Genomic DNA, 12,152 nt, shown 5'->3' with positions numbered 1-12,152 from the left:
GAGCTATAAATACTTAGAATATATGATTGCTCTAGTGATAAAATTTAAGTGAAACATTTAAAGTATTATCCATACTTCGTTATGGGTATAGAATTTAACTTATGGCATGTTTATTTTAACATTATGCTTTTTATTTACAGAATATTTTCACAAACCACACTCTGGATATAAATGTAAGGTGGCTTGCTGTGCTGTATTTTAAGAATGGAATTGATCGTTACTGGAGACGTGTAGCTCCTCAGTAAGTTCCCTCACCCTTCCTTTTCCAGTGTAATCCTTTCCAGATTCAGGGAGGTGTAAGAATGTTCCTGTTAATCTTTATTCTACATGTGGCAGAATGCATTTGTGCTTATTTCAGCACACATACTAAAATTGGAACAGTGCAGGGAAGGTTAGCATGGTCCCTGTGTAGGATGACATTCATGTTTGTAAAGTGTGTGATATTTTAAAGAAAAATGTGTTAACTACTGAAGAAATAAATTGTTCTGCGTAAGTCAGTGTTCTTATTAATGCTTTTCTCTATGAGCTTTTTAAAAAAATGTTTTTAAAAATTTATTATTATTTTAAAGATTTTATTCACTTGACAGAGATCACAAGTAGGCAGAGAGAGAGGGGGAAGCAGGCTCCCCGCTGAGCAGAGAGCCTGATGCAGGGCTCGACCTTAGGACCCTGGGACCAGGACCTGAGCCGAAGGCAGAGGCTTAACCCACTGAGCCACCCAGGCGCCCCTCCATGAGTTTTTTATTTGGGAAGGGATGTTATGGATTTCTTGTCCTCTGCTTTTGAGGATATCTAATATTAGGGGCAAAGAACAAATGCTGAGTGAATGAGTCATGTTAAAAAGTCTTTTTTTTTTTTTTTTAAATAAGAGAAGTATGAACTTAGTTAGGATTTTAAAAGAAAAAGTCATTGAGAAGGAAATCCCAGGTCATTTCTGAGCCAACTAGATGTTAATTTCCAAGTCTTCTGCATAGTTTTCTTTGCGGTAGAAATGGGGTGGTAGACATTTTAATCTCATCAGATTCAGTTGCAGTTGTTCCATAGATGGTTAAGGGAACAGATTTCTCTTAATAGCTAATTACATGTTATATAGTTGTTGGAGATACAATGTAGACATGGCTCTGAAATTTGATGGTGAACTTTGCCATAGAGGTAACATTGTCTCTGTTTTCCAGTAGATGGCACTGTAGCTCTTTATGTTCTACATTTGTTAAGTCCTTAAAAAACCGTAAACCTTTCAAAGGACTTCAAGGTGCATATAAAATATGCCCTTGAATAATATCAGAAGGACCTAGAATGTTTTAAGGCTGCACTTAGGATACTGTAATGTAATGCAAACCCTTTGCCTTATTTTAGAATTCATAATTTTGAGAGAAATGAAGTATTTAATGATGAGATTGTGTGTGACATAGTTCACTACTGGAACCATCCTGTGGTGCATACATACTTCTCTCCTGCTTTGTCCAGTTACATTTTAGGTGGCTCCCAAAGTTCATTTCGTTCTTGCAGTTTTATGGAGAATATGGTTATAAATGACAGTTTTGGAAGGGAGCATAAATTATGATTAAATATTTCAGATTGTACTTTCACATAAGGAATTAGAAACTGGAATTTAGTTTATATATTGAGATAGAGGCCAGAAAGGAGATGAATGCACCAAGGGAGCAGGGAAGAATGTGCTTAGAAGGAGAACAAGGGAGCAAAAATTAATTAACTCATTTAAATATAGCATACTTAAAGCATCTGCTTATTTTTGTTCTTGTCGAAGTTTTATCTTACGTAGTTCATGCCTCTACCACTATTTTCACGGAATGTGGACTAATTTAAGCTTATATATTATTACTATAAATAGTGCAGTTTTAACTGGATCCTAATTAATTAGATACTCTACAGTTTCTGCTTGGAGGATAATCTGAATTCATGTGATGATAGTAAGTATATGAAATTAATGGTGCATTATTAACTGTTTTCTCTAGATTAATGGCTTGTTTCTTTATCATGTATGTATGTTTTGCCTATTCACTTTCTATTTTGGTAGCTAATCATTATATTATATTCTCTTTGTTAAAATTTTGAAAACTCTTGAACCTGGCTTTCTGACATAGAAGGAAACTTGAATTTCAAGGCTGAAGCAAAAGATTTTAGTAGAAAACATGATTTCGTGGGTTTGATGATATACGGGAGCTCTCAAAGTTGGAAAGTACTGCACAGTTCTTCTTCTTCTTCTTTTTTTTTTAAGATTTTATTTATTTATTTGACAGAGAGAAATCACAAGTAGACAGGCAGGCAGAGAGAGAGAGAGAGAGAGAAGCAGGCTCCCTGCTGAGCAGAGAGCCCGATGCGGGACTCGATCCCAGGACTCTGCTATCATGACCTGAGCCGAAGGCAGCGGCTTAACCCACTGAGCCACCCAGGTGCCCCTGCACAGTTCTTAAAGAGATCCTCTCTCATGGGAAAGCATAGACTTGCCTTAGGCATTCATTCTTTTCACTTGAATGTTTATCCTAATCTTGTTTGCTTATTTGTTTACTCACCTTAAATAAATCCCTGTCAAGGTTTAAAAAACTTTTATGAAAGTGTAATACATAACATAACTAAAAAAGTGCGCAAATGGTGGTATGGTTAGAATGTTGGTAATGTGGCCACATCCATATAACTGTCCCTTGGAACCAGGTGAAACATGACTGCTGCCCGAGCAGCCTCCCGCCTGCCCTTCACTGTCAACTTTGCACCCACTCTCCAGCAGCATTTGACATCTCTCACCACAGATTGGCTTTACCTGTTTCTGAACTTCATACAAATGGAAATCTTACCTTATGTTGTTTTTGTGTCTTTTAACGTATCTGTTTGTTCTACTGTTGATAGGCATTAAGGTTGTTCTTAGTTTTTGGCTATTAAAAATAGTGCTTCTTTGAAAACTTTCGCATTTCATATTGCACATAAGTGTGCATTTTATGGTCATGTATGGTCAGATGTCTGTTTAGCTTCAGTAGATGCCGTCACTTGGTTTTCAAAGTGTTAGTACTAATCTCCACTCCCACCAGCAGTCCTGTCAGTGTTGGCCTTTGCTCCACATTGTCCTAGCACGCTTGGTCTTACCTGTCATTTAGGTAGCCTTTCCATTTTTCTGATGAACAGCGAGTACCCTTTTCATATACTTATTATTCATTTGGATATCCTCTTTTATGAAGGGCCTGCCATTTGTACATAAAAAAATGGGGTATCTTATTGATTTGTGAGACTTTGTGTATGTTTTAGACTTAGGTCCTTTGTTTAAACTACGTATTGAAAATATTTCCTCCTGCTTTGTCATGTGCCATTCAGTTTCTTACGTTTTTGAATGAAGAGAAATTTTTAATTTTAATGAGGTTCAATTTAGCTAGTTTTATTTTCTTTTGGGGCCCATTTAGAAACATTTTGTTCATTCCAAGATTACGAAAATAATCTGTGTTTTCTGCTAGAAGCTTTGCTTTATGTTTCACATCTCCATGTATATTCTCTCTCTGGAAGTGATTTCATCGCAAGGTGTGTATGCGAAGGAGGGGCAGCAGCAGTTACTCTTGTCCTGTCCCATTTCAGTGGTTCCCTTGTTAGAAGTCAGGCGTCATACCTGTAATGATCTGTTTTGGGATTCTCTAATTTGTCCTCTGGTGTTTCAGTCTTTGCTTTAGTTGTTATACTTTATAAGCCTTGATTACTTCCTATTACTTTTTTGGATTTTATTTGTAGTTTTCTAGTTTTTTTTTGAAATGGAAGCTTCAGTAATTGATTTTTACTTCTTATGTATGCATTTGAAAGATTAGGGCTTTTCTTGTAATCTTAGGTTTAACTCAGTTTTGTTACAATTCAGTTAAAGGGTACTTTAAAATTCCTCCTGTGATTTCTTTTTAGACCTATGGGTTAATTTCTGGCATGTGGGGCTTGTGTGTGTGTGTGTGTGTGTGTGTGTGTGTGTGTTTGTGTGTGTTTGTTTGTTACTGATTTCATTCTTTGAAATTTGCTGTCTTGTTTAGTAATCTCAGCATATGGTATTCTGGTAAATGTTTTATGTGCCTCCGAGAGCAATGTGTGTTTTGCCATTGTGGATGTAATGTTTGATATGTGTCAGTTAGGTCACATTTATCACTTATGCTATTCACGTCTTCTGTATCCTTATTGTTTTTGTTGCTACTTTTCCATCATTTTCTGAGGGAGGTAGGTTAATCTCCAGGTATGATTATGGACTTGGCTATTTTGTTCTTTACATTGTGTTTTTGCTCTATGTAAATTGAAGCTATTCTATTCAGATCATATAAGTTAAGGGTCATTATGTTTTTGTGGAATTGATCTTGTCCTCAGGAGATGTTCCTCTTTATATCCAAATAATAATCCAAAGATTATTCACAAAATTTTTTGTTACTAAATTTTTCCCCCAAGGACACTTTTATTACCCAACTGATTTTTTTTTTTTTTAGAGCTTTTGATAAGTATCCTTGACTTATTAGAGTCTATCCTTAAATTAGTAGTTTACTTTTTCTAGGTAATAGAAGAACCTCATAATACTTTGACTCCATTTATGCCTTCTTATCTTTTACTTTTGTTGTGGTGGAATACTTTAATTCTACATATATTTTAAACTCTACAACGTACTGTTTTTGTTTTTGTTTTTTAAAGATTTTATGTATTTGACAGAGTGAGATCACAAGTAGGCAGAGAGGCAGGCAGAGAGAGACGGGGAAGCAGGTTCCTTCTTGAGCAGAGAGCCTGATGTGGGGCTCAATCCCAGGACCCTGGGATCATGACCTGAGCTGAAGGCGGAGGCTTAACCCACTGAGCCACCTAGGTGCCCCACGATATACTGTTTTATATTATTTTGCCACTAGTATTCCTTTTTTAAAAAAATAAGTTCGGGTATAGTTAAAATACAGTGTTAAATTACTTTCAGTTATATAATACAGTGATTCAGCAATTCTGTACATTACTCAGTGCTCATCATGATAAATGTACTCTTACTCCCCTTCATCATAATCATATCACCCATTCCCCCAACCTTCTCCCCTCTAATAACCACCAGTTTTTTCCCTATCTTTAAGATTGCTCCTTGGTTTGTCTCTCTTGTTCTTTGTTTTGTTTCTTAAATTACATACATGAGTGAAATCATGTGGTATTTTTCTTTCTCATGCTGGCTAATTTGGCAAAGCATTATACTCTGGATTCAGCCATGTTGTTGTAAACATGAAGATTTCATTCTGCTTTATGGTCACGTAGTATTCTGGTGTTTGTACCACATCGTCTTTCAGTCATCTGTCAGTAGACATTTTGGTTATTGTAAATAATGCTTCAGTAAACATAGAGGTGCAAATAACTTTTTGAATTTGTGTCTTTATAGTCTTTGTGTCAATAGCCAATGGCAGAATTATTGCATCGTATGGTGATTCTGTATTTACTTTTTTGTGGAAACACCATACTGTTTATTCTATAGTGTCTGGACCATTTTGCATTCCCATCACCAGTGCATGAGGGTTCCTTTTTCTCCACATCCTGGCGAACACCTGTTTTTGATTTTTAACCATTTCTGACAGGTGTGAGAGGTGAAGTCTCATTGTGGTTTTAATTTGCATTTTTCTGATGGTTAGGGATGTTGAACATCTTTTTCATGTGTCTGTTGGCCATCTCTCTGTCTTCTTTGGAAAAATGTCTTCTTCCCATGTTTTGATTGGATTATTTGGCTTTTTTAATGTGTTAAGTTCCTTTTTAAAAAAATAGTTTATTTGTTTATTTATTTATTATTTTAGAATTTATTTATTTATTTGGCAGAGAGAGATCACAAGTAGGCAGAGAGGCAGGCAGGCAGAGGGAGAGGAGGAAGCAGGCTCCCCGCTGATTAGAGAGCCTGATGTGGTACTCAATCCCAGGGCCCTAAGATCTTGACCTGAGCGGAAGGCATAGGCTTAACCCACTGCGCCACCCAGGTGCCCCTGTTTAAGTTCTTTATAGATTTTGAATACGAATGGATTCTAATCAGAAAACTGTCAGATTCTAATTGGAAAACTACCAGTTAATATAATTTCCCAATATCTTCTCCTATTCAGAAGGTTGCCTTTTACTTTTATTAATTATTTCCTTCTCTCTGCAGGAGCTTTTTATTTTCTTGTAGTCCCATTAGTTTATTTTTGTTTTTGTTTACCTTTCCTCAGGAGGAACATATAGAAAAACTTTGCTATGCCCAATGTCAGAGAAATTACTGCCTGTGCTCTCTTTTTTTTTTTTAAAGATTTTATTTATTTATTTGACAGAGAGAAATCACAAGTAGATGGGAGAGGCAGGCAGAGAGAGAGAGGGAAGCAGGCTCCCTGCTGAGCAGAGAGCCCGATGCGGGACTTGATCCCAGGACCCTGAGATCATGACCTGAGCTGAAGGCAGCGGCTTAACCCACTGAGCCACCCAGGCACCCTGCCTGTGCTCTCTTGTGGGATTTTTTATAGTTTCAGATTTTTTATGGTTTAGTTCTTTAAGCCATTCTGAGTTTATTGTTGTGGGTGGTGTGAGAAAGTGGTCCAGTTTCATTCTTTCCTGTGTAGCTGTCCCTAGTTTTCCTAGCACCATTTGTTGAAGACACTGTCTTTTTCCTACTGCACCTTCCTGCCTCCTTTGTCAAAGATTAATTGACCCTTTAATTGTGGGTTTCTTTCCGAGCTCTTTTTTCTGTTCCATGTGTCTGTTGATGTATGTGTCTGTTTTTGGGCCATTACCATACCAGTTTGATTATTACCGCTTTGTAGTGTATCTTGAAACCAGGGATTATAATACCTCCAGTTTTGTCCTTTTTCACATACTGTAGCAGTCTTGGGCTACTTAGAATCTTTTGTGGTTCAGTACAGATTTTAGGATTATTTGTTCTAGGTCTGTGATAAAATGCTTTTGGTATTTTGATAGGGATTGCATTCAGTCTGTAGATTGCTTTGTTGCTTTGGGTATTATGGACATTTTGAGAATATTTGTTCTCCCAATCCATGAGCGTGGAAAATCTTTGCATTTCTTTGTGCCCTCTTCAATTTCTTTCATCAGTGTTTTACAGTTTTCATAGTACAGATCTTTCATCTCCTTGGCTAAGTTTATTCCTAGGTATTTTATTATTTTTGGTGCAGTTATAAATGGGATTTTTAAAATTTCTCTTTTTCCTACTTATTATTTGCTTCTAGAAACAGACCAGATTACTGTATGTTGATTTTGTATCCTGCTTCTACTGAATCTGTATGAGTTCTTATAGTTTTTTGGGGGAGTCCTTAGGGTTTTCTATGTGTAGTATCCTGTCATCTGCAGATAGTGAAAGTTGTTCTTCCTTACCTGTTTGCAGGTCTTTTATTTCTTTTTCTTGTCTGATTGTTACAGCTGGGTCTTTTCAGTACTGTGTTGAATAAAATTTGTGAGTGGACATCCTTATCTCGTTCCTGATCTCAGGGGAAAAGCTTTCAGTTTTTTGCCATTGAAGATGATGTTAGTTCTGGGTTTTTCATAGAGGGCCTTTATTATGTTGACGTATGTTCTCCCTAAACCTATTTTGTTGAGGGTTTTTATCACGAATGATTGTTGTGCTTTGACAAAGGCTTCTGCATTTACTGAAAGGATTACGTGGTTTTTATCCATTCCCTTACTGATGTCATGTATCATGTTGCTTGATTTGTGAATACTGAAACACCTTTGTGTCCCAGAAATAGATTCCAACAGATTGTGGCAAATGAGTTGTTAATGTATGGTTGGATTTGGTTTGCTAATATTCCGTTGAGGCTTTTGTGTCTATGTTCATCAGAGAATTTGGCCTGTAGTTGTCTTTTTTTGTAGTGTCTTCATTTCGTTTTAGTATTAGGGTAATGCTGGTTTCATAGAATGAATCTAGAAGCTTCCTTCCTCCCTTGTTTGGAATAGTTTGAGAAGAATGGGTATTAACTTTTCCTTTAAGTGTTTGATAGAATTTCCTATGAAGCCATCCTACACTTTTGCTTGTAGGGAGTTTTTTGATTACTGATTCAATTTCATTCCTGGCAATCAGTCTTTAAAAAAAATTGTAATTTCTTCCTGATTAAGTTTATTTTATTTATTTATTTATTATTTATTTTTAAAAGATTTTATTTATTTATTTGACAGATAGAGATCACAAGTAGGCAGAGAGGCAGGCAGAGAGAGAGAGAGGGAAGCAGGCTCCCCGCTGAGCAGAGAGCCCGACTCGGGGGTCTATTCCAGGAGCCTGGGATCATGACCTGAGCCGAAGGCAGAGGTTTTAACCCACTGAGCCACCCAGGCGCCCCTCCTGATTAAGTTTTGAGAAATTACATATTTCTAGGAATTTATCCATTTTCTTCTAAGTTGTCCATTTTTTTGGCAGTTAATTTTTCATAATGTTCTCTTTTAATATTTTGTATTTCTGTGGTGCTAGTTATTCTTATTCATTTCTTTCTTTCTTTTTTTTTTTAAGATTTTATTTATTTATTTGACAGACAGAGATCACAAGTAGGCAGAGAAGCAGGCAGAAAGAGGAGGAAGCAGGCTTCCTGCTGAGCAGAGAGCCCTATGCGGAGACTCAATCCCAGGACCCCTGGGATCATGACCTGACCCAAGGCAGAGGCTTTAACCAACTGAGCTACCCAGGCACCCCTTCTCATCCATTTCTGATTTTGAGTCCTCTCTCTTCTTTTTCTTGTCTGGCTAGAGGTTTATCAGTTTTGTTGATCTTTTCAAAGAATGCCCTCGTGGCTTCATTGATATGTTCAATTTTTTTTTTTTTTCTATTTCATTTATTTCTGCTCCAGTCTTTACTTCTTTCTTCTGGTTGGGGTTTTGTTTGTTTTCTAGCTCTTTTAGATGTAAGGTAGGTTACTTATTTGAGACTTATCTGGCTTCTTGAAGTAGGCCTGTGTGACTATAAACTTCCCTCCTAGTACAGCTTTTGCTGCATCCCAAAGATTTTGGACCATTGTGTTTTCATTTTCATGTTTATGCATTTTTAAAATTTCCCCTTTGATTTCTTAGTTGACCCATTAATTGATTAGTAGTATGTTATTTAACTTCCCTGTATTTGTGTTCTTTCTAGATTTCTTCTTAAGATTGATTTCTAGTTTCATAGCATTGTACTCAGAAAGGATGCCTGGTATGACTTCTGTCTTTTTGAATTTGTTGAGGCCTGTTTTGTGGCCTAGTATGTGATCTGTTCTGAAGGTCAGTTTCCATGTGCACTTGAAAAGAATGTGTATTCTGCTGCTTTGGGATGCAATGTTCTGAATATATCCCTTAGGTCTTTTTGGTCCAGTGTTTCATATAGAATCACTGTGCCCTTGTTGATTTTTCTGTTTTGATTGCTGGGTCGTAGGGTAGCTCTATTTTCAATTTTTTTTTTTTTTGCATTTTATTTTATTTATTTTTTTTTCAAGTCATTTTTTTTTATTTTGTTTTGTTTTGTTTTGTTTTTTCCTATTTATTTATTTTCAGAAAAACAGTATTCATTATTTTTTCACCACACCCAGTGCTCCATGCAAGCCGTGCCCTCTAATACCCACCACCTGGTACCCCAACCTCCCACCCCCCCGCGATGGGATAGGGAGGGAGACAAACCATAAGTGACTCTTAATCTCACAAAACAAACTGTGGGTTGCTGGGGGGAGGGGGGTTGGGAGAAGGGGGGTAGGGTTATGAACATTGGGGAGGGTATATGCTTTTGGGTAAATTGGAAGGGGAGGTGAACCATGAGAGACTATGGACTCTGAAAAACAATCTGAGGGGCTATTTTCAATTTTTTGAGGAACCTCCATACTGTTTTCCAGAGTGGCTGCACCAGCTTGCATTCTCACCAACAGTGTAGGAGGGTTCCCCTTTCTCTTCATCCTCGGCAACATCTGTTGTTTCCTGACATACTAATTTTCGCCATTCTGACTGGTGTGAGGTGGCATCTCAGTGTGGCTTTGATTTGTATGTCCCTGATGCCAAGTGATGTGGAGCACTTTTTCATGTGTCTGTTGGCCATCTGGATGTCTTCTTTGCAGAAATGTCTGTTCACGTCCTCTGCCCATTTCTTTTTTTTTTTTTTAAAGATTTTATTTATTTATTTGTCAGAGACAGAGGGAGAGAAAGCGAGCGAGCACAGGCAGACAAAGAGGCAGGCAGAGGCAGGGGGAGAAGCAGGCTCCCTGCTGAGCAAGGAGCCCGATGTGGGACTCGATCCCAGGACCCCGGGATCATGACCTGAGCCGAAGGCAGCTGCTAAACCAACTGAGCCACCCAGGCGTCCCCTCTGCCCATTTCTTGATTGGATTATTTGTTCTTTGAGTGTTGAGTTTGAAAAGTTCTTTATAGATTTTGGATACTAGCCCTTTGATACATCATTTGCAAATATCTTCTCCCATTCTTTCGGTTGTTTTTTGGTTTTGTTGACTTTTTCCTTTGCTGTGCAAAAGCTTTTGATCTTGATGAAGTTCAGTAGTTTATTTTTGCCTTTGCTTTCCTTGACTTTGGTGATGTTTCTAGGAAGAAGTTGGGGCAGCTGAGGTCGAATAAGTTAATGCCTGTGTTCTCCTCAAGGATTTTGATAGATTCTTGTCTCACATTGAGGTCTTTCATCTCTTTTGAACCTATTTTTGTGTGTGGTGTAAGGAAGTGGTCCAGTTCCATTCTTCTGCATGGGGCTGTCCAATTTTCCCAACACCATTTGTTGAAGAGACTGTCTTCTTTCCATTGGACATTCTTCCCTGCTTTGTCAAAGATGAGTTGACCATAGAGTTGAGGGTCCATTTCTGGGGTCTCTATTTGGTTCCACTGATCTATGTGTCTGTTTTTGTGCAAGTACCATACTGTCTTGATGATGACAGTTTTGTAATGGAACTTGAAGTCTGGAATTGTGATGCTGCCAGCTTTGATTTTCTTCTTCAACATTCTTATTCAGGGTCCTTTCTGGTTTCATATAAATTTTAGGATTATTTGTTCTATTTCTTTGAAATAAGTTGATGGTGTTTTGATAGGAATTGAATTAAATGTGTAGATTGCTCTAGGTAGCATAGACATTTTCACAGTATTTGTTCTTCCAGTCCATGAGCATGAAACATTTTTCCATTTCTTTATGTCTTCCTCAATTTCTTTCATGAGTATTCTATAGCTTTCTGAGTATAGATTCTTTGCCTCTTTGGTTAGATTTATTCCCAGACATCTTACGGTTTTGGGTGCAATTTTAAATGGGATTGACTCCTTAATTTCTTTCTTCTGTCTTGTTGGTATATAGAAATGCAGCTGATTTCTGTACATTGATTTTATATCCTGATACTTTACTGAATTCCTGTATGAGTTCTAGCGGTTTTGGGGTGGACTCTTGGGTTTTCCATATGAAGTATCATATCATCTGCAAAGAGTGAGAGTTTGACTTCTTTGCTGATTTGGAAGCATTTTATTTCTTTTTGTTGTCTGCTAAGACTATTTGATTTCTAGTAAGTCCCTCATCTCAGATATTCTTTGATTTTTGATCTTTCATAGAATAACCTCACTCAAATTTTATAAAAGAAGTCAATGGAATACACATTTCATTTAGCAACGACTAAGTTTTCTTTAGGTAACTATTTATATACCCATTAAGGAAATGTCAAAATACCACATTTCTTACTCTGGATTTGTCTTATTTTCTACTGTTTACTATTTTCTGCTTCATATTTTTTCTCCTTGTGAAGGAGTTTTGTGCTTATGAGTTATTTGATGTGCCAATATTGTAAGTAATGGAAATAATTCTGTTTGTTTAGCAAATGTAATCAGAATCACTTGTTCCAAGGCATTTTATTGTTAAAATTCAAAATAGTGTTTACCATTGTTTATTTTTAGGTAGCATTCTTTTGCATAATAATTAAATCTTTTTACAGTGCTCTGTCAGAGGAGGAGAAATCTACTTTGCGTGCAGGGTTAATCACCAACTTCAATGAACCAGTAAACCAGGTTAGTGAGAAAATGAAAGCTAAGTATTCTTTCTTTTGCCTTACTTTTTACTTCTTTCCCAAATTAATTTTGTTTTTGGCATTAAAAATGAAATTTTATAATGTCCATTTGTGACGTTTATGGGTTTTAAATTCTGAGATTCGGTTCCAGCTATTAAGAATTTTGGTTATATTCAGCTCTTGTTTTAAAATTCAGAAGTCATTTTAAGATAC

At 36.9% G+C, this 12,152-nt stretch overlaps 1 protein-coding gene and 1 non-coding gene across 3 annotated transcripts in view; both read left to right on the top strand.

The window, feature by feature from the left end:
• Positions 1-12,152, top strand: part of IPO11 (importin 11) — a 214,048-nt gene that overhangs the window by 26,893 nt on the left and 175,003 nt on the right. For both annotated transcript variants that reach the window (XM_044224008.1, XM_044224016.1), the window contains exons 3-4: positions 141-241; positions 11,868-11,940. In XM_044224008.1, the coding sequence (XP_044079943.1) occupies positions 141-241; positions 11,868-11,940 (174 nt within the window). The remainder of the gene's footprint in view (positions 1-140; positions 242-11,867; positions 11,941-12,152) is intronic.
• On the top strand, positions 346-448 carry LOC122898142. The gene has a single exon (XR_006382871.1). It is a non-coding gene; the product is annotated as a U6 spliceosomal RNA (small nuclear RNA).

The sequence above is a fragment of the Neovison vison genome, chromosome 1, assembly GCF_020171115.1.
Source record: "Neovison vison isolate M4711 chromosome 1, ASM_NN_V1, whole genome shotgun sequence".
Classification (NCBI taxonomy): Eukaryota; Metazoa; Chordata; class Mammalia; order Carnivora; family Mustelidae; genus Neogale; species Neogale vison.
This window is presented reverse-complemented; position numbering and strand designations above follow the sequence as displayed.